General features: G+C 41.6%; 1 protein-coding gene across 10 annotated transcripts in view; it reads right to left on the reverse strand.

Moving 5' to 3' along the window:
* Positions 1-20,025, reverse strand: part of FYN (FYN proto-oncogene, Src family tyrosine kinase) — a 180,587-nt gene that overhangs the window by 1,696 nt on the left and 158,866 nt on the right. For all 10 annotated transcript variants that reach the window (XM_077812956.1, XM_077812962.1, XM_077812952.1 and 7 more), the window contains one exon: positions 8,381-8,512. In XM_077812956.1, coding sequence (XP_077669082.1) covers positions 8,381-8,512 — 132 coding nt within the window. The remainder of the gene's footprint in view (positions 1-8,380; positions 8,513-20,025) is intronic.

Genomic DNA, 20,025 nt, shown 5'->3' on the forward strand with positions numbered 1-20,025 from the left:
AACACACAAACAGTTCCAGCTTTACAACCACGCCAGTATAAACTGGATCCATTTTCTTCCTAAGCAATGAACTCATCTAAACCACAGATCAGTAAAACGCTGCTCTCAGGAATACCCCTATATTCACTCCACTGACTTCAAATGAGTTGTCATGAGTGTAACAAAGGGAAGACTGTGGCAATGTGTCAATAGATAGTTGTGCAATTGTCTGTGAAAAGGTTTGTTTAGAGTTATTACAGCCTTTTGGTATACAGAGCTTCCCCCCCTCCCCCCAATCACAATCCTAAAAGTTTTTTTAAAATATGAAAACTAACTTTTAAAAAGGCTCAATTTGAGCTTGTTGAATTTTAAAAAAATATTTCAGTACTTGCTGGGAATGTGATGGGCAGATTTCAATAAGAATACAAATGACACTGCTTTTAGACTATCAGATATCACTGACAGCATCTCTAATATTTATACAGAAGTTTATTGTTATTGGTGACCTATAGTCCCTTGTTCTGCATCTGACTTTGTTCATCCTGTGCTACTTGATATTAACTGCAGAATTTGGTTTGACAGAAAACTGTAAATGTTACATATGGGAGTGCCATTTTAAGAATTTGGTTTAGTGCCAGTGTAGTTTCGAACACACTTGTTCCTTCTATTACTTCCTATCAAAAGAGAACAAGTTTGTTCTGAATGAGGAGATGGGTAAAATATAAACAAAACAACCCTGCTCACAAGAAGACCAACCCTCCCTGCAGAGACACAGCTCCTCCATGATCCTGCTCCTCGTGCTGCGAGATATACTCCCCACTATGCGTTTCACTGCCAGACATCTGCCTTCCTTATCTGTGCCTTAGCTTTCCTTTTCTCCCTCCCAGTAACAGATCATTCAGTTGAATTTTTTTCACCCTAAGTAACTGAAACATATTAGCAACTTTCACTTCAGCTTAACTAAATTCTTTGACATTTTTCTTGATTTTTTAATAATGTAAAGGAAAATTCCAGTGCCCCTGCCATATGGAAGTATTTACCAGAAAATATATACATTAATTACACCTTAAATGGCAGCTTGGATTCCAGCTTGCTAGTATAGCTGCCAAGCTATACCTGCTGACTTAGTATCCTTAACCCTGTGGGTTCGGCTGAGAAACTCTGTAGGTATCTCAGACTCTAAACACACTAGACCAGCCGGACCTTTGGCATATCTTAAAAGTCTGCTACATACCAAATGGACATCCAGATGGGCCTCATTTGTCAACATGTAACTTCCAAAATACATCCCATCAGTGCTCTGCAAGCCCTTCACCAGAAACCAAAGGTGATGTTTCTAGGTCTCACTGTTTTTGAGACACACTATCAGAGCACTGAAAATCTGTCATGCAGGCAAAATGTCCTTAAGTATTTGTTTCATGCCACCAATGTAGAATGTATATAATACACAAAAGCATAAAGACAGCTCTTGCCCCAAAGAGATTATAACTGAAAAGACAGGCACATAAGAGGTGGTATGCCCTGGGAAATACAGAAGCTGGATGACAAGATTTTGTGTTTTCAATTACAAATGCCTCTAATTTTTCAAACTCTCATCTTTGAATCAGCTGGGTCAAGTCACCTCACATTTTGGTGTAAAAATCTCTTCAGTGCTTTTTGTCCCTCACAGGCTAAATTATAATTCTTTCAACCTTGAATAAATAAGTTATTAGTAACATAGGTAAAAAATATTGTTTGTCTACATTCTAGAATTTTTATGCTGGCTGGATCCTTTTCCGTGCGAGGCAAGTACAACACAGATGGCAGCAGCACCATCTCCACAAACTTTCCTCCCAGATGTGAATTAATTAGCATTTTGTTAGTCTGCGATATTAGTTCAGTATTTTTATCAAGTGTATTACTTTGTGCAGGCCAGTACATGGTGAAACTTGATAGTAGACTATATCCTGTAAGGAAAAGCCTAAGGAGAGTGTGAGGGAGGGGAAGGAGAAACCATTCTCAACCTTTTTTTTTTTTTTTTTTAAAAACACGTGGGAAAGATTAACAAATTCCATGTACTGTGCTAACTGGAAACATATTGACATTCTCCCTCCACCCCAGAAAATCCAACTATAAAACAATGAATCTGGCTATTGCTTGTCATCCTAGTATTATCCAGAAGAATTCATCTTGCAAAGTCTGAGACTCCATCAAGTTACCCCTGGCATTCATTTCGGAAATTCATATCTCTGCCAATAGCTACAGAATCCATACTTATCCAATAAACTTTACTTTGTTTTAAATTAAATGAACTATCAATTTAAAAGGGACAGTGCCAAGATAAAAAAAATTATCTTTGAATCCATCTGTATTACTAGTCAGATATTTGATTTATTGAAATCACTTAAATCATTATGTTTATTTTGTACTTCTTATGCTGTTTGTTTACTTTCCTACAAACTTTTTAGTAGGATAAGTGAATCTAGATACGCCAGTTTCACTGTTTCTCCTACATTAGCACAAGGGTGTTGTATTTCCATTTCTAACAAAGCAGAATATTTCAACGGTTTGTACAGTTCACTTCTCGTCAAAAAAAAATCTAACCTTTTCATTTACTTAAACACATACAGTCAGTTGTATCTGTAGGTTTCCGAACCCTTTAAAAGTTCTCTCCTACAAAACATATGTCTGGGAAATAAACTGCTCAATAACATCCTATTTTAGGCAGCAGAAATTTCACTGTCCTGGATTTCAGCTGCATTCAAACTTTTTCTAGAACTAGCATTTGGGCCAGGGAAAATATTTGCACTTAAGTTGTAAAAGGCAATTTTTCTATTAGCTCCTGATTCCACCAAAGGCGTCAGAAAACACATTGCTTTATTGGTGAAGGATGTTGCCATTTGAAAACAACACATCTCTTTCCTGTCTCAGGTTATTAGAGATTTGCATGTGAATCACTAACGCTGCTGGGAAGCTATACAAATCTGCTGCCCAAAGCTATACAGATCAGACACAGAGAAGCTCTCCTACCTGGTTTACCTAGAAAAGCTCTGACAGAGTTTCTCACTCCCGATCACTCTCCTTTATTTTGGAGGAAAGGGACGGAGTGTCATAAATGGAATCTAAAAGCTCAGTTCTGGCTTGTGGAGAAGTCCCACTAGCAAACAAAGGGCTTGTCTACACTGGCACTTTACAGCGCTGCAACTTTCTCGCTCAGGGGTGTGGAAAAACATCCCCCTGAGCGCTGCAAGTTTCCGCGCTGTAAAGTGGCAGCTCAGACAGTGCACTAGCGCTGGCAGCTAGGCCTGTCGTGGGGGTGGGTTTTTTGGAGCACGGGGAGAGCTCTCTCCCAGAGCTCTGCTCTGACTACACAAGCCACGTTAAAGTGCAGCCGCGGCAGGGCTTTCATGTTGCCAGTGAAGACGTGCCCAAACTGAGGAAGAGTGCTGCAGGCTGTCTTCTGAGGACTCCCTTGTCAGCCCTGGAGCAGAAGGCAGAGTCGAGGGGGAGGGGCACGCGTGCTACAGAGATTGTGGACAGCACTCAGGGAACAGGTTTCTGGACCTTAGCTCCAAAGGGCTGTCTAAATTTCAGCAGCGGCCTCTTTAGCCCTAAATCAGGAATATGCAGTGATGCCTTTATGCTAGTTTACTCCCCTACTCCTTTTCCCTGGGCCGAGTTTTGTGCTGCATCTTTTAAAGGCACAGCACATAACCACACTCTAAATTAAACTGGGATATTTCGGGACACCCATGATTTGTCATATCTTTTTCACAGGTTAATTTAGATTTCTCTTCCTACGGAGCTCTTACTATGATGATCCAAAGGATATCTCCCTTAAATAAAAGCTTTCCCAATTCCTGCAGTATACAGCCATGCTGCCTCCTCTGCATGAATTACTTCCCTGTCCCAGTTTGCCATACAATCACCCTCTCCGCCTTCACATTCCTTCACTAAACGTTTCTTCTGGGCTACCCATAAAAAGTGAGTTATATGTATAGCTGTAACACAATCAAACCTCAAAATCAACCTCACAGCTAATTTCTCACAATACCTTTTGCGTCTTTAAGACTGTATCTCACTACTTGTTTAGCATCAATGCGCTTGGTACTTGTACAATAACAAAGTAAAACTGTCCTTACCTTGACAATTTTAGTCTAAGGCCAGGTCTTCACTACCATGGGATAACTAACCCACATAAGCTCCCTGCTGTAAAACCTTGTGGAAACAAGGCACTTGAGTACTACTGTGAGGGACAGTAGGTGAGGTCAACCAGAGATGTGAGGAAAAGTGCTGACCTTGCCTAGCTACCTAATGGTAAAAACTATAGTGCCTAGTCTCCACTAGGGTTTTACAGCAGGATAGCTAATGCACGTTAGTAAAAAACACCTTCTTTGCAGTGAAGAAACAGCTATACCCTAAAATCATCAGGGTAGGAACAGTTTAAAATTTGGGTATTGTACATTACCCACCTATTACCGACACTACACAAACAATAAGGATGCCTCTCTGCTTCATTCGAGGTGCTGCAGGTTTGTAGACTGAACTGGGTGTTGAACCCAGTGGCAGAGATTTGTGAAGCCAGCTCCCGAGACCCTGGCATCAATATTTCTTTTTCTCTAGGTGCTCAAAAAACAACCAAACTAGAGAAGGACATCTGGATCGCGTGTGTCTCATTTCCTTGTTTACTATACCAAAAATATATATTGAAGTACCTCTGCAAGAGAAAGGCAAATACCAGATCAAACAACTGTATCCTTCAAAGCCAATGTTCTTAGTCAGAGAATCGTGTGTATTTATCTGTAAAATGTGATGCCACAGTCACTAAGTAGCATTTGTTAGCTAAAGGTGAAGTACAGTCAATTGTATCATGATGTTGTAATCCTTCATATGATATCCTTTTTTCCATGTGTGATATTAAATAGTTTGAGACATGTTTAAATTGCATTTAACTCTGTACAACATAAGAATAAATTCGGTCAACAGCTAAGAAAAACTGTCTGTCTACCCCTCAGATGGCATTGATACCCTTACTTATGCTATGGGTCAGATTTTAAGAAAATGTCCTCTAATAGGCAGAGACATCTGCATATGCAGACAGCATTCAGCACAAAAACCGAGTAGCTATCAACTTTGGGTGTGTGAATGAGGGTGCCAATTTGGAGGCAATTTTTAAAGAGGCCCATCAAAAAGGCCAAGTTTCAGTTTTACAAAAACAAAAGCAGGAGTTGTCTTTGGAAGATGAAGCTCAGGCTGAGTCAGCAAAGTTGACAGGTGGACTGGGTAAAAGTTCCAGCTCTGGCCCATCTCTGGGCCTCATTCTTCACTCTGTTACACCAGCATAAAAACCAGTGTAACTCCAGAGCAGTCAGTGGAGCTGCACCAGAGTAAAACCAGTGTAAGAGTGAAGGATCAGGCTACATTTATACTCACATACCCAAGTTAATATACTTACCTAGCCACACCCCAAGGGGGACAACCACTGGAAAGGCCAAGAAAGAGGCAACACCACACTTTCAAACCCTCAAGAGGGAAGAAAATTATCCATTTTTAAAAATGGTTTTTGTTATCATTTCCTATGTATTTTTTTCCTAAAGCAGGAATAATCCTCATGGCATTAGCTAATATCTTCCAGAAACAGCTTGGATATTTTGAGCTAACAGCCGAATGACTGACTCTTCCTCACAGTGAACAGTATCTTATGACACAAACAGTCCCGCTGAAATCCACGGGAGAGAGCCTGCGTATATGTAATAGGCACTATTTGCCGTGAGACATGGTTGCACAACTGGGCCCTTAGCCGTTGTAAACAGAGCTTTGCTATTTTCCAAAGGCCACACTCGGATGGAATTCCGTACAGGATTTGATGACACTGTGGCAGATACTTCTCCAAGTAGAGCAGGTACATATGCTGCCGTTCCGTGCATGCACATACTAATAGCAACGTTAACACCAGAAAGCAGGACAGGCAAGACAGATGTGCTTGGTCAGTGTAGCTGGAATGTGTGGCTGCACTGCCTGAAAAGCAACATTTTAAACAATAATCCTGCCACACAACAGCCAAAGAATTGTAGCCTCCTACTTCTGAACTGAAAGAGAAGATTAAGATCCAAGGGGAATCTAGGTAAAGCAAAAACAGAAAAACTAAAAATAAGTTGATATTCATTTTGGCTTTGGTTCTCTCACAGCACATATAGTTTTTATTTCCCTCCCATGTACTAATAGTGACTAATACTGTTGAAGTTGCTTACTTCAAGCCCCTGTCTTATAAAGGGTTAAAGAGAGCACCAATAAATTAACTGAACATTGCAGCCCATCTGTTAAGAAATCATGCTACTGCTGGCAGAGATTGCTAGGGCTGTGGTGTAAGGTTTAATTGTGAGCCTTGACATCTCCATAATCTCTGCCTCCTTTTCATCACAGTGTCTGAGGCTCACAGCTTCGCCTCCGTCTCACCCAAAATGGAGCACTAGGGTGCTTGATTTGCAGACTGAGGGAGAGAGAATACTGTACTTCCCATTCATACCCACCATATTTCCCCCTCCTCTATCTGTCTTCCCTTTTCTGCTCTACATTGTGTCTGCCCCATTTTACCCAAACAAAACAAGATGATAAAATAACCCTTTTGCCCCAGGTATTCAATGGCATGGTATCTCTCTGCATGCAGACCTGTAGGTTCACGCCTGGGCAAACGATCCACAGACAGGTTTCAGAGTAACAGCCGTGTTAGTCTGTATTCGCAAAAAGAAAAGGAGTACTTGTGGCACCTTAGAGACTAACCAATTTATTTGAGCATAAGCTTTTGTGAGCTACAGCTCACTTCATCGGATGCATGCTGTGGAAACTGCAGAAGACATTATATACACAGAGACCATGAAACAATACCTCCTCCCACCCCACTCTCCTGCTGGTAATAGCAAGGTGGGCCATCCTTGATTTTCATACACATTGTAAGGAGAGTGGTCACTTTGGATAAGCTATTACCAGCAGGAGAGTGAGTTTGTGTGTGTGGTTTTTGGAAAAAGGGGAGGGGGGTGAGAAAACCTGGATTTGTGCTGGAAATGGCCCACCTTGATTATCATACACATTGTGAGGAGAGTGATCACTTTAGATAAGCTATTACCAGCAGGAGAGTGGGGTGGGAGGAGGTATTGTTTCATGGTCTCTGTGTATATAATGTCTTCTGCAGTTTCCACAGTATGCATCCGATGAAGTGAGCTGTAGCTCACGAAAGCTTATGCTCAAATAAACTGGTTAGTCTCTAAGGTGCCACAAGTACTCCTTGATCCACAGACATTCTATCATCTCTTGGAGCACATTTCAAGTGAGGGTGTTTTCTTTTTTCCAGCCCCCAAGACTATAAGCAGCAGTGTCTGTACACTGTATCCTTAACTCTCTTCAGAAGCTAGTATTTGATATGGCTTTGACTGCTTTGATAATTACAGAAATTGACTCTACAGCATCACACAAACTGTTTTAGCATCCTTTCAATTATAACCTACCTACCTATAATCTTTCAATTATAACTTGTTATAGCATACAAAACCTGCGCACTAATAACCTTTACCAGTGCTTAACTATTTGGACAAGTCTTAAGGAAAAATACAAAGGGTCTAGACATTCTAGTTTTCTCATTTCACAGACTGTATTCACAAGGAAAGAAGAAATGTATTCTCCATGAAGTGCACTGTTGCCACCATTCCCTTCCCCCCAAGTCACATGAACACTTCTCTACTTAGAAGCTGTTAAGAGTGAAACTGTCCCTTCTGAAAACGTGCACAAGCATGTCCACTCATCTCTAATGTAAGTATCACTCCATAACAGGATTTCAACAAAGAAAGTAACAGGCCCTCACTTTCCCCTCCCTAGAGGATTTAAATCTTTTGTGAACCTGCTCTGGACTGGCACCTACATGTTGCATGAATAATTTTTTTCACTTCCATCGGTTTTTATACCCAGGATTGAGATTTAGAAGTATTTAAATAGAGTTCTGGCAACGTCAGGTATCAAAGCTAGTACAACTAGACTGATGTATAAATGGATAAATCCATTCTGTATCTTATCTACTGATATTAAAAAAAAAACTGAATGCAAATGCTACTGTGACTTATTTGAGCTAAAATACAGTATTTTACATTGTCTTAATTATTTTGCTGGAAACAAATGATCAGTTTAATTGATATCAGTAAAAAGAAATTAGAATGAAGGTAGGTTAGATTTACTGTCCAGACACCACCCTTATAATGGCATGGACACATTAGGGCCCTAAATTAGGAAAATATTTAGGCATATGCGCAACTTTAAGCATGTGAGTACAATCCCACCTGAATTCAATGGAACTGCTTACATGTAAAGTTATGAATGCGCTTAAGAACCTTCCTAAATTGAGACCTAGATTAGTACTGTCAACTGCTTTTCTTACCTGGATATGGCACTCTCCCTTTTGTTACAAGCTCTGTGAGTAATATTCCAAAAGACCATACATCTGATTTTATTGTGAACCTTCCATACAATGCTGCTTCTGGCGCAGTCCATTTAATGGGGAACTTTGCACCTAGTGAAAGAAACAAATGAATTATGAACAAGATGTGGGCAGTACAGGCGTAACAAATGACGGTTTCATTCTGTGGGTGCTGCAACAGTCAAAGTCCTGCACAGAGACATTAGCAAATAACTCAGTGGAATATGGTCAAGGCTGTAATGTGTGATTCACAGGAAGTAGGGTGGGTAGAATTTGTGAAGGGAAGGGAAGGCTTAAGGGGGCTTGTGGGATCATAGAATCATAGAAGATTAGGATTGGAAGAGACCTCAGGAGGTCATCTAGTCCAACCCCCTGCTCAAAGCAGGACCAACACCAACTAAATCATCCCAGCCAGGGATTTGTCAAGCCAAGCCTTAAAAACCTCTAAGGACAGAGATTCCACCACCTCCCTAGGTAACTCATTCCAGTGCTTCACCACCCTCCTAGTGAAATAGGATTTCCTAATATCCAACATAGACCTCCCCCACTGCAACTTGAGACCATTACTCCTTGTTCTGTCGTCTGCCACCACAGAGAACAGCTGAGCTCCATCCTCTTTGGAACCCCCCTTCAGGTAGTTGAAGGCTGCTATCAAATCCCCCCCTTACTCTTCTCTTCTGCAGACTAAAACACGCCCAGTTCCCTCAGCCTCTCTTTGTAAGTCATGTGCCCTAGCCCCCTGATCATTTTCATTGCCCTCCACTGGACTCTCTCCAATTTATCCACATCCTTTCTGTAGTGGGGAGCCCAAAACTGGACGTAACACTCCAGATGTGGCTTCACCAGTGCTGAATAGCGGGGAACAATCACTTCCCTTAATCTGCTGGCAGTGCTCCTACTAATGCAGCCCAATATGCCATTAGCCTTCTTGGCAACAAGGGCACACTGTTGACTCATATCCCAGTTTCCCATCCACTGTAACCCCTAGGTCCTTTTCTGCAGACCTGCTGCTTAGCCAGTCGGTCCCCAGCCTGTAGTGGTGCATGGGATTCTTCCGTCCTAAGTGCAGGACTCTGTACATGTCTTTGTTGAACCTCATCAGATTTCTTTTGACGCAATCCTCCCATTTGTCTGGACCCTATCCCTACACTCCAGTGTATCTACCTCTCCCCCCAGCTTAGTGGCATCTGTGAACTTGCTGAGGGTGCAATCCATCCCATCATCCAGATCATTTACAAAGCTGTGGAACAAAACCAGCCCCAGGACCAACCCCGGGGTACTCTGCTTGATACCACCTGCCAACTAGACATCGAGCCATTGATCACTACCTGTTGAGCCTGACATTCTAGCCAGCTTTTTATCCACCTTATATTCCATTCATACAATCCATACTTTTTTAACTTGCTGGCCAGAATTCTGTGGGAGAGCGTATCAAAAGCTTTGCTAAAGTCAAGATATACCACGTCCATTGCTTTCCCCATATCCACAGAGCTAGTTATCTCAACATAGAAGGCAGTCAGATTTGTCAGGCACGACTTGCCCTTGGTGTATCCATGTTGACTGTTCCTGATCACCTTCCTCTCCTCCAAGTGCTTCAGAATGGTTTTCTTGAGGACCTGCTCCATGATTTTTCCAGGGACTGAAGTGAGGCTGTCTCTCTCTCCCCCAAGGTCCTTGTTAACATGTTTCTCTCAGAGACACATTGTCAAAAAATTTAAACTCAACATTGAGGTTTTATAAAAAAGAAATTTTAAAAACCAATAGAAACTTTTGTGCATGTTTTCTCCCAATAAAAATTTTTTCAATTAACATTTCCCTGCAGCAGTCACAACTCAAACATTGCTACGCCATGCTAGTGCATGAGAATAGAAGTGAAATTTATTAGAAACACACCTTTCTAGCTTCACTGTCCAAAGGGAGCAAAAATACAAACAGTAAACCATACATTAAAAAAAAAATAAATCTAACATGTTACTGGTAACATGCAAGGATTAAAAAAAAAAAATACTGCAAATGAAGTTTCTTTGGATGTGATGTCAGGGCAGAATTTTGGCCTGTGATTTATATCTCGACAATGTCCTTTTATGTTCCCTGAACTGAAAAGTCTGTAGTGATGTGCAGTTCTAACGTGTTCATCCATCATCATAGCATATAGGTGCCAATGGTGGCAACAGGGTTGATTTTTGCCTTTATCAGTCAGTAAAATAATGGGTCTTTAAACATTGATTTATTTGCTTTTCCAATCATTAAAACATTTTTCTACAAAAATGGTAAAGTATTACTTTTAAAAAAATCTTGCAGTATAATTAAGTGGCATTACCTTTTTCTGATTCCTAGTGGCAAACACTCTCAGACTGTGAAACATTGAATTAGTGAGAATTGTTAGTGTTTGCTCATAGAAGTTGTTTAGCTTTAAAAAGATTCATGGAAATCACAACTTTGACAAATAACTTCTAGGTAGTTAATTTACTGCACTACTTATAGTAATTTGCTAATACTGTTTTGCTATCTCATTCAGTGATCAGTGCCTTGAATTTTCTCCTGTTCTAAGCAATATGACTTGGGCTCAGAATACAAAGTAGCCAAAGTAAATTTTGAGTTCCTTTAATTGGTAACAGAGTAACAGCCGTGTTAGTCTGTATTCGCAGAAAGAAAAGGAGTACTTGTGGCACCTTAGAGACTAACGAATTTATTTGAGCATGAGCTTTCGTGAGCTACAGCTCACTATTCGTTAGTCTCTAAGGTGCCACAAGTACTCCTTTTCTTTAATTGGTAAAACACCAGACATTATTTAAATATATTGTAGGAATAATTTTAAACTCAAGAGCTGAATTATTTACCAATACATATTGCTGAAGCAAATGGAACACAGGTTGAGTTGCTTAGGTAAGTCTTGCCAAACTTAAAGACACAGCCCCAGCGTTTTCAAATATGGGTGCCTGAAGTGAGGAACCCTTGTAGATACCCCTATAAACATAGCCTGACTCCACAGTGCTCTGCACCTGCAGCTCCTGCTGACTTCAGTGGGACTTGCAGATGCTCAGGATGTCTGAAAGCCAGGCCGTTTCATACTTATGTGGGTGAACACAGATCTAGGAGCCTAATTTTAGGCATTCAGGTTTGAAAATTTTGGCTATGAGCACATTCTCTTATGTTATTTCCTTAAGGGACTGGTCTGAGATTACAAAACTTCCTGTCAAAATTTGCAGAGAACCGCCTTATCCTCTTCTAAATGATTCCTTAAAATCTATCTTAGAGGTGGTGTCTACAAATCATTGCTGTGTGCAACGGATGAGAATGGCTGTCTGGACTCCTCATCCCCCCTCAGCATCAGCATTGGCTGTAGGAGGCTGGCCCCTACCTGGTTTCCCCAATTACTGGCAATGCTGAGGAGTGAGGACTACGAGCCTCGCACAGCTCTCTAGAGAAAGCGTGAAATGCGCATCTGTATGGTTAACATTTTGTATAGGTTTGGATTACTGCTCCAGATGGCCCTGACCTGCTTGAAGATCCGCACATGTCACAAGGAAGTGGGCAGATGAGTATCCTGACAGATGCCATGCTCTGAACTGGCAGAGCCATCACTGAGTGGTGGGGCGGGAGCACTGTGAGATTGCACCGAGAGGCCCAATTATGCTGCTGCAATTGCAATGTTTGCATTTCCTGTTCACACCAGCACTGCAATAGTGTAGAGGGCCATGTTGTAGTGTATGACACTGTCTAGCCTGCAATCACAGTGATGGTGCGAAGTGTTTGCTGTACATCACCTCTGTAAGAAGCTGTAGGTGCTTTTATAGGTGGCTAAGGGATCGCAACACCAAAATGCTATAGTGTAGACAAGCCTTCTGAGAGCAAGGGGGTGGTTGATCAGCAGTGCTGGCAACCTTGAAGGGGATATGACCAAGGCCTGGCCTCCCTTTTAGCACCAGTCCACACAAGAGATTCACTTCATGGACACTACGGTGCTAATAAGCGATGGTCACATAAACACCACCCTATACCGGAAACCTACTGACCGCTTTGCCTACCTACATGCCTCCAGCTTTCATCCAGACCACACCACACGATCCATTGTCTAAAGCCAAGCTCTACGATACAACCGCATTTGCTCCAACCCCGCAGAGAGAGACAAACACCTACAAGATCTCTATCAAGCATTCTTACAACTACAATACCCACCTGCGGAAGTGAAGAAACAGATTGACAGAGCCAGAAGAGTACCCAGAAGTTACCTACTACAGGACAGGCCTAACAAAGAAAATAACAGAACGCCACTAGCCGTCACCTTCAGCCCCCAACTAAAACCTCTCCAACGCAACATCAAGGATCTACAACCTATCCTGAAGGACTCATCACTCTCACAGATCTTGGGAGACAGGCCAGTCCTTGCTTACAGACAGCCCCCTAACCTGAAGCAAATACTCACAAGCAACCACACACCAAAACCACTAACCCAAGAACCTATTCTTGCAACATAGCCCGTTGCCAACTGTGTCCACATATCTATTCAGGGGACACCATCATAGGGCCTAATCACATCAGCCACACTATCAGAGGCTTGTTCACCTGCACATCTACCAATGTGATATATGCCATCATGTGCCGGCAATGCTCCTCTGCCATGTACATTGGTCAAACTGTACAGTCTCTACATAAAAGAATAAATGGACACAAATCAGAGGTCAAGAATTATAACATTCATAAACCAGTTGGAGAACACTTCAGTCTCTTTGGTCACTCGATTACAGACCTAAAAGTGGCAATTCTTAAAAAAAACAAAAAAACCCCTTCAAAACCAGACTCCAACGAGAGACTGCTAAATTGGAATTAATTTGCAACCTGGATACAATTAACTTAGGCTTGAATAAAGACTGGGAGTGGATGGGTCATTACACAAAGTAAAACTATTTCCCCATGTCTATTCCCCCCCCTACTGCTCCTCACACGTTCTTGTCAACTGCAGGAAATGGCCCACCTTGATTATCTCTATAAAAGGTCCCCCTCTCCCCAGCTCTCCTGCTGGTAAGAGCTCACCTTAACTGATCACTCTTGTTACAGTGTGTATGGTAACACCCATTGTTTCATGTTCTCTGTGTATACAAATCTCCTCACTGTATTTTCCACTGCATGCATCCGATGAAGTGAGCTGTAGCTCACAAAAGCTTATGCTCAAATAAATTTGTTAGTCTCTAAGGTGCCACAAGTACTCCTTTTCTTTTTGATGTGCTAAGAAGTCTCATGGGCCAGATCCTCATCTGGAGTAATTTGGTTTATCTCCACTGTTGTGGATGCAACTATGCAGATTTATATTAGAGGGGGATCTGGCTCAGTGGTTTCTGCCAGAAATGTAAGTACTGTATTTATTAAAATCTAACAGATCTGTAACGTGACTGACAAACCAATCACTATCTAAATAAATTAGGTCAGCATAGTTTGTCCTTACCCAGAAGTCAAGTCTGAACTGATTGCTTTTATCCCCACTTATCAAACAGTTTCTGAATTAATTCTGTGTGAGAGCAGCAATTCTTGTCTGGCTGTGCTGCTTATATCATGGCCTTCAGACAAACAGCTAGCTCACTGGAGTCAGTGCAAGGAAATAAAGTCCATCAGACACATGGATTCTTAGGCCAGTGACTCTACTAGAAAAGGATATTAATAAGAGTCACAGGCCTGTTACTAAACTCCCTGGATGTCTGGGCAGGATGAGGAAGAACAGGGCGTCTCCAAACTAGACTTCATCAGGATCAGAAGGACAGTAAGCCCAATTTAATTCTCCTTTCCCCGACAATGCGTTTCATGACAAGAGTAGGGGGAGGAGCTGGGTGGAACTCCCAGAATGTATTTTCTCATGCTAAGGAAATCCCTCAAGGCTTTTGTTTTGTATTTTTACATTTAAAACCATAAGAAAAACAAACACACAAAAATCTGACAATTGAAACTGTGTCCCCGCTGTCCCAAAGCTGCTGCTGTATCACTGCACTCTATGCTGAAACAAACTTGTTACTACAGGTCACCAAGAACAAGCATTGGGCTTGGCAGAGTACACTACCTTTCTTGAGAAAACAAGAATCTGAGGGTATACTTTTTTTTTTTTTTTTTTTTTAAAACAGAAGCTAAAACGATAAACCAAGGAAACTATTAGGTCAACTATTAGAGAATTTAGTTCAATGTTAAGTAGCATTTGGGGCTGGAAAGGGAAAGCCACAGAGATAAAAAATGCTGAAGCAAGCATGTAACAGGAAACAAGTCAGTTTTGGTAGACAACTTTGAGTGACAAATGCTGTGTGGGAGGACCTAAGCCAAAAATGTACTACTAAATCTTGTTTGCTGAGTGAACTAATATGAAATTATGAGCCTGGTAAAAAGTTAGAAACAAGAACAAGGTCCTTACCCCATCTCACCTGGGGAAATGGGTCTTGGGGGAACTCCAAGTTCTTAACAGAGCTCTAACTGTCTCCCCTACTCAGAACCCCCAAGCCTCTCTAACTGGTCACTCTCCTGTCTGTTGAGGACAATTGGATGGGGTTTCCTTTGAAGCCCATCAGTGTTTTTTTCTCAGACACTTAGGGTTTGCTGTTGAGCAAAACGAGTCGTTACTCCTTTCCTTCCATGCTACTGCTGGCCCTGGAAATGAGAGATGAAGAACAGGAACCTAACCTTGGATGTGCTGTACTGCGGCATAGTCAATTCCAAACAATGTGGTCTGGTTAGCTGGAGAACCAGGTGTCAGTTCTCTACAAAGGACTGACAGAGCACAAAGAAAACTCCCATTTCAAGAAAAATCAAAGCAGATACACCAGAGTATTGAGACAAAAATGTATCTGAGAGTTCACAAACACACATACACGAGCTACAAAAATAGCTCTAGGGGGTCTGGAAGGCATCAGAAAAATCCTTATTGTTTCATCAGTGTTGGAGTAGCATTACCACAAGTGCTGCCAATATATGCAACAGACACATGGACTGGAAAATAAATCCCATTTTACGAAGGACATTTTAAATTTGTTTCAGCTGCTTCTGCTTATAATAGGAACCACTCCTTCCCAGCAGTTCTCCCAAGCAGTCATGCCATGTGCCTGGCTAAGGCTCTACATCACGGATCTGGTTCAAAGTTCAATGGGAACAATGCCGTATGGGAAGTCTCGGGTAGGAAGTGATGCAAGGACTCTGACTCACTGGTCTGCAGGAGAGAAGGAGGCAGTAGGGAGACAATTAACTTTGAAGCTTGCTGTACAAGGCTGACACAAGCAATGCCATTTAAGACAACCACGCAGAAAAATTAGAGCGTGACCCAGAGGAAAGTGATACGGTGGCAACTGGCAAAGAGGCAATAGCCTTTCAAATGAGTATCATTTTAATATACAATTTCTTTCCTTTGATTATTCACTTACGTACTAGAAAAGCAAGATTTATTTTTTGACAACAAAGCAAGACAAGAGAAGCCAAATGTTCACTAGAAGCCAAATTATGTTTTCCATATATTCAATGGCAGTACATAGTTTCTAGTCACACTCTTTAAATCACACCGGGTGTGACCATCTGTTTCCTTCCTGATGATTGCTGAGAAACGGTGGATGCATGGACCTAACCGCTTGCTATTTACCTTTCATAAATCATGAGCAGTCAGGCCTCTGCTTAAATCCAAAATAAAAATAAACTTTCCGGTCAACAAAATGTTACCACCAGCTGAGAAAGATTCATCTGGACCAAGAATCCCACATGTTAAACCACTGGGGCTTAGATCATCCCCATCTGTTTCCTTTCAAAATATTTACATGGATCCAAAAGTAACACTTTCTGGGGACACGGGGAAGAAATAATTCCCCCGCCCCCCCTGCAAAAAAACCCCCAAACAAAATTAGCTCCCAGAGAAAAGTGGAGAGGAGATTGTGACCTAAGCTACTTTATTTTAAACTTTAATCTTCAGATTTCACACGGTCCAGCACTTCCTTTCTCCAAAAGGAACTGACAATCTGCCGCCCCCTGCCCCCATTTTCCACTCCTGTGTGTCAGAATCACCACAGAGGCAGTAGCCGTCTAGATAAACAGAGCAGTCCCCAGATGCGTGCCCTTAGAGGATTAGACTGATAGGTCATGGGAAACATGCAAAGGCAGCACAACTTTTTTATGCTACTATAGTCCCCACCATATCAGTACTCAAAACTGAGTTAAGAAACATGATTAAAGCCAATTTAAATCAGATTCTAGGCAAAAGTATTAGGTTATGAAGGGATTTTAAACCTGTTTCTAAGTCCCTAGGTTCATACTGGTTACTCAAATTGTATTAGAAACCAGGGTAATTGGAACTGAGCGAAACTGAGTATATACCAGGCATGGCCAAACTGCGGCTCATGAGCCACATGTGGCTCTTTGTCAGGTCAGCTGCAGCTTGCAGAGCTTGGGGCTTCACCCTGCGGGGAAGAGGGGTTTGAACTGGTGCTCGCAGCTTCAGCTCCACAGGGGTATCAACCAGCAATGTCTTAAACAGATTTGTGGAACTGATGGAACCTATCAGTGCTTTCCTTGAAGAAAAGGAAAAGTCCTATTCACAACTGAAAGATGAGCAATGGATGCAGGATGATATTTTTCACTGATATTATGAACCATCTGCAAACTCTGAACTTGGCACTCCAAGGGAGGGATAAGATTATTTCTGACTTTACTCAGACAGTCTTCAGCTTCCATAATAAGTTAAAGCTTCTGCAAAGAGACATAGTGTCAAGCAACTTCAACCACTTTCCCCATCTCAAGAGGAGGGTAAACACATTCCCTGAAATTGTAGAAGATCACGAACTTGAGGAATACAGAGGTAAATTACAAGAACTGCTTGATGATTTTCAGGACAGGTTTGAAGACTTGCAGAAGCTGAGATCCTGCTTAGCCTTTCTTGTAAAACCCATTCATGGTTGATGTGATCAATGACGGCTGTCCAATTCCCAAAACCATGGTTACAGAAACATCTACTGTAGAAAAGGAACCACTGGAACTCCAGGAAGAGCAGGGTCTAAAGACTACACATAAATCACAGTCTACAATTGAATTCTGGAAGCAAGTTCCAGGAATGAAGTGTCCTCAACTCAAGAATGCTAGTGTGCAACTCATTTCAATTTTTGGCACATCATACTGCTGTGAATCGCTGTACTCCATGATGAAGTTCATAAAAATCGAAACACTGTGCAGTCCTTACAAATCAACATCTGACTGAGCTTCTCCGTACCACCTTGACAACATATCAACTAGATTTCCAAAGACTTAGGACCAGGATGGAGACCCACAAGGCCGCTAGCTCTTGCAGTAATTAGCCATGATACAGTAAGTAGGATGTTAATATTTTTTAAAATGCATGTGTAAAGGTTGTGCGTGTCTTGCGGCTCTTGAACTTCTGAAGATTATTGTATACGGCTCAGAGGGTCAGTAAGTTTGGCCACCCCGGTATATACGGTTGCCAAGCTCAGCCAAAATTTACTTTAGAGCAGGATATAGAAGCAACAGCAAAACTAGGAAACCCTTTAAACAAGATTTAGCTGTAAACCTTCAGCACAGTGCTACCTGGAGTGATCCTGGGACAGTGCAGTTCATGCATCTTCTCTTGCTCAGGGCTCTGCTCTAAGGCACAATCTATACAGAGCTCTAAATGACTTAAGTATGGCACAGGAGAGGAAGCTGCGGCATAGAAAGGGTAGGTGACTTGCACACAATCGCACAATAAGTTTGTGCTGGACACACAGAACTCAGGTCTTCTGACTCTCAGGCATGTAACCTAACCACAGGGCCATTCTCTCTCCCCAACTTAAAACACTTGCTTGTCTTCACCAGTCCAAACCCATCTTTACTCTCTCTGAGTCCAAACTTTTTCCATCCTAACTTTAATCACTTATTATTATCCTATAAAATCAAAGATTATTCACAATGTAAATAAAACCAGGGCACGTGGGGCTTTCAGGGATTTCTAACATATGAAAACAGCTAAGCTATTCTAGGAGATGTAACCCAGAAAGGAAATAGGACATCCAAGGATTTCCTACGAATTCTAAGCTCAGAAAATGTTGTCCAGCAATGTTGCCTACTAAAACAAATAGTTAGTCATGTCAAAATACACATTGGGGGCTTTCCAAAAAGAGAAAAAAGTGGCAGTAAAACAAAAAGGAGATCATAATTTTTTCTACTGAACATTTTTCCCCAAGCTATTTTATGGGCTGGATCCTGCTGCCTTTACTCAAGCACACCTCTCAGACTTCACATATGGGACAGGCTTGAGGGCGTGGACCCTGTGCACCGGCATGTGCACTTAGTGCTCAAATCACCATCAGTTAACTCTCTGCATCAGTACTTACCACAATTTCTTTAAGAGCTCAGACAGAGAAAAAGAGGCTCTCCCTGTAAGCTGATCCCTCATACCGCTCTCAAATAAGTGGAAAGACACAGTAGGCAACTGTTAGCACTGGTGTGAGTGTAGGCTGGTTAGGGTGCCACATTTCTGCAAACAAGTGCAGCTGACAACAGCTGAAAGAAATTTATAGGGATCTGAATGGCATGATGGCTTTTGCTCTCACTGAAATATGCAGCACTCTGAACTCTTTGGCTCATTTGGTGAACATTTCAGAGCCAGAAAGCAAAAGAAAACTCTTTGCTAAAACAGAGACAGATTCCATACGAGAACAGGGACATTTGGTTAAGATAAAAGCTCTTAATGGGTTATGAAGTATTTAACCCTCCCTACTTTTTGATGACATATAATATGGTTTAACAGAAGGCCCATGGGTTAATGGAGTTCCAGTATCTGGAGTGGTATTTATTGATATATATTGGGCAAGTACTGCCATTGGACAGACCAAAACTACATCCTGTGTCTTTGCAAACTTGAACACACTGAAAAATTAGGAATGACTCGTAAAGACTTACAGAGTACAAAGTGTGTGTGAGAGTGTGTGTGAGAGAGAGATGGCTCAGCATGAACACAGGATTTTTAAAAAGCTGCCTTTAAAGGAAGTGCAGTAAGGGTTGCTATAAAAACTTACCATCTCAAAGAGTATTGTATATCAGTGGTTGCTCATGCCCAGCAATCTGTGTGGCAGTGGAGAACGGTTTTCATATTAAACCCCCCCCTAAAAGTTCCCAAAGAAAATACTGTTCTCAGAAACACACAGATGTATTAAAGAACGAGTACTTGATTAAAGTAACTTCCTCCAAAATGGACTAAAAACCAAGAAAAATGAAGTCCAGCCCAGCAATATTTACCATGGTTAGTGCATATAGGAAGAAAAAATAATTTCATTAGAATATGTATATGAACATATGCCTCAGCTTACACATATATATGTTGCTTAGTGCTGTAGTGTTGTTGTTCTTCAGCTTTCCTTGTGAAGATGGCGGGAGACAGGGTGGGGAGGGGAGGAGTTCTCTGTCAGGGCACTTGGATATTATTTTCAGTTGAGGGCTGGCCAGAATTAGCTAGAGAAGTCACAGTTAAGCAATTATACATTCCTCCTCTCCTGGGCTTTATGTACTACCTCAGCAAAGCTCCCAGCCCTCTATCAGGATTAGGAATTAAAACATGGGTTAATATTTTTTATAGAAGGTTAAATCCTGAACTTGAAGCAACCTCT

This window comes from Eretmochelys imbricata, chromosome 3 (assembly GCF_965152235.1).
Source record: "Eretmochelys imbricata isolate rEreImb1 chromosome 3, rEreImb1.hap1, whole genome shotgun sequence".
Lineage (NCBI taxonomy): Eukaryota > Metazoa > Chordata > Testudines > Cheloniidae > Eretmochelys > Eretmochelys imbricata.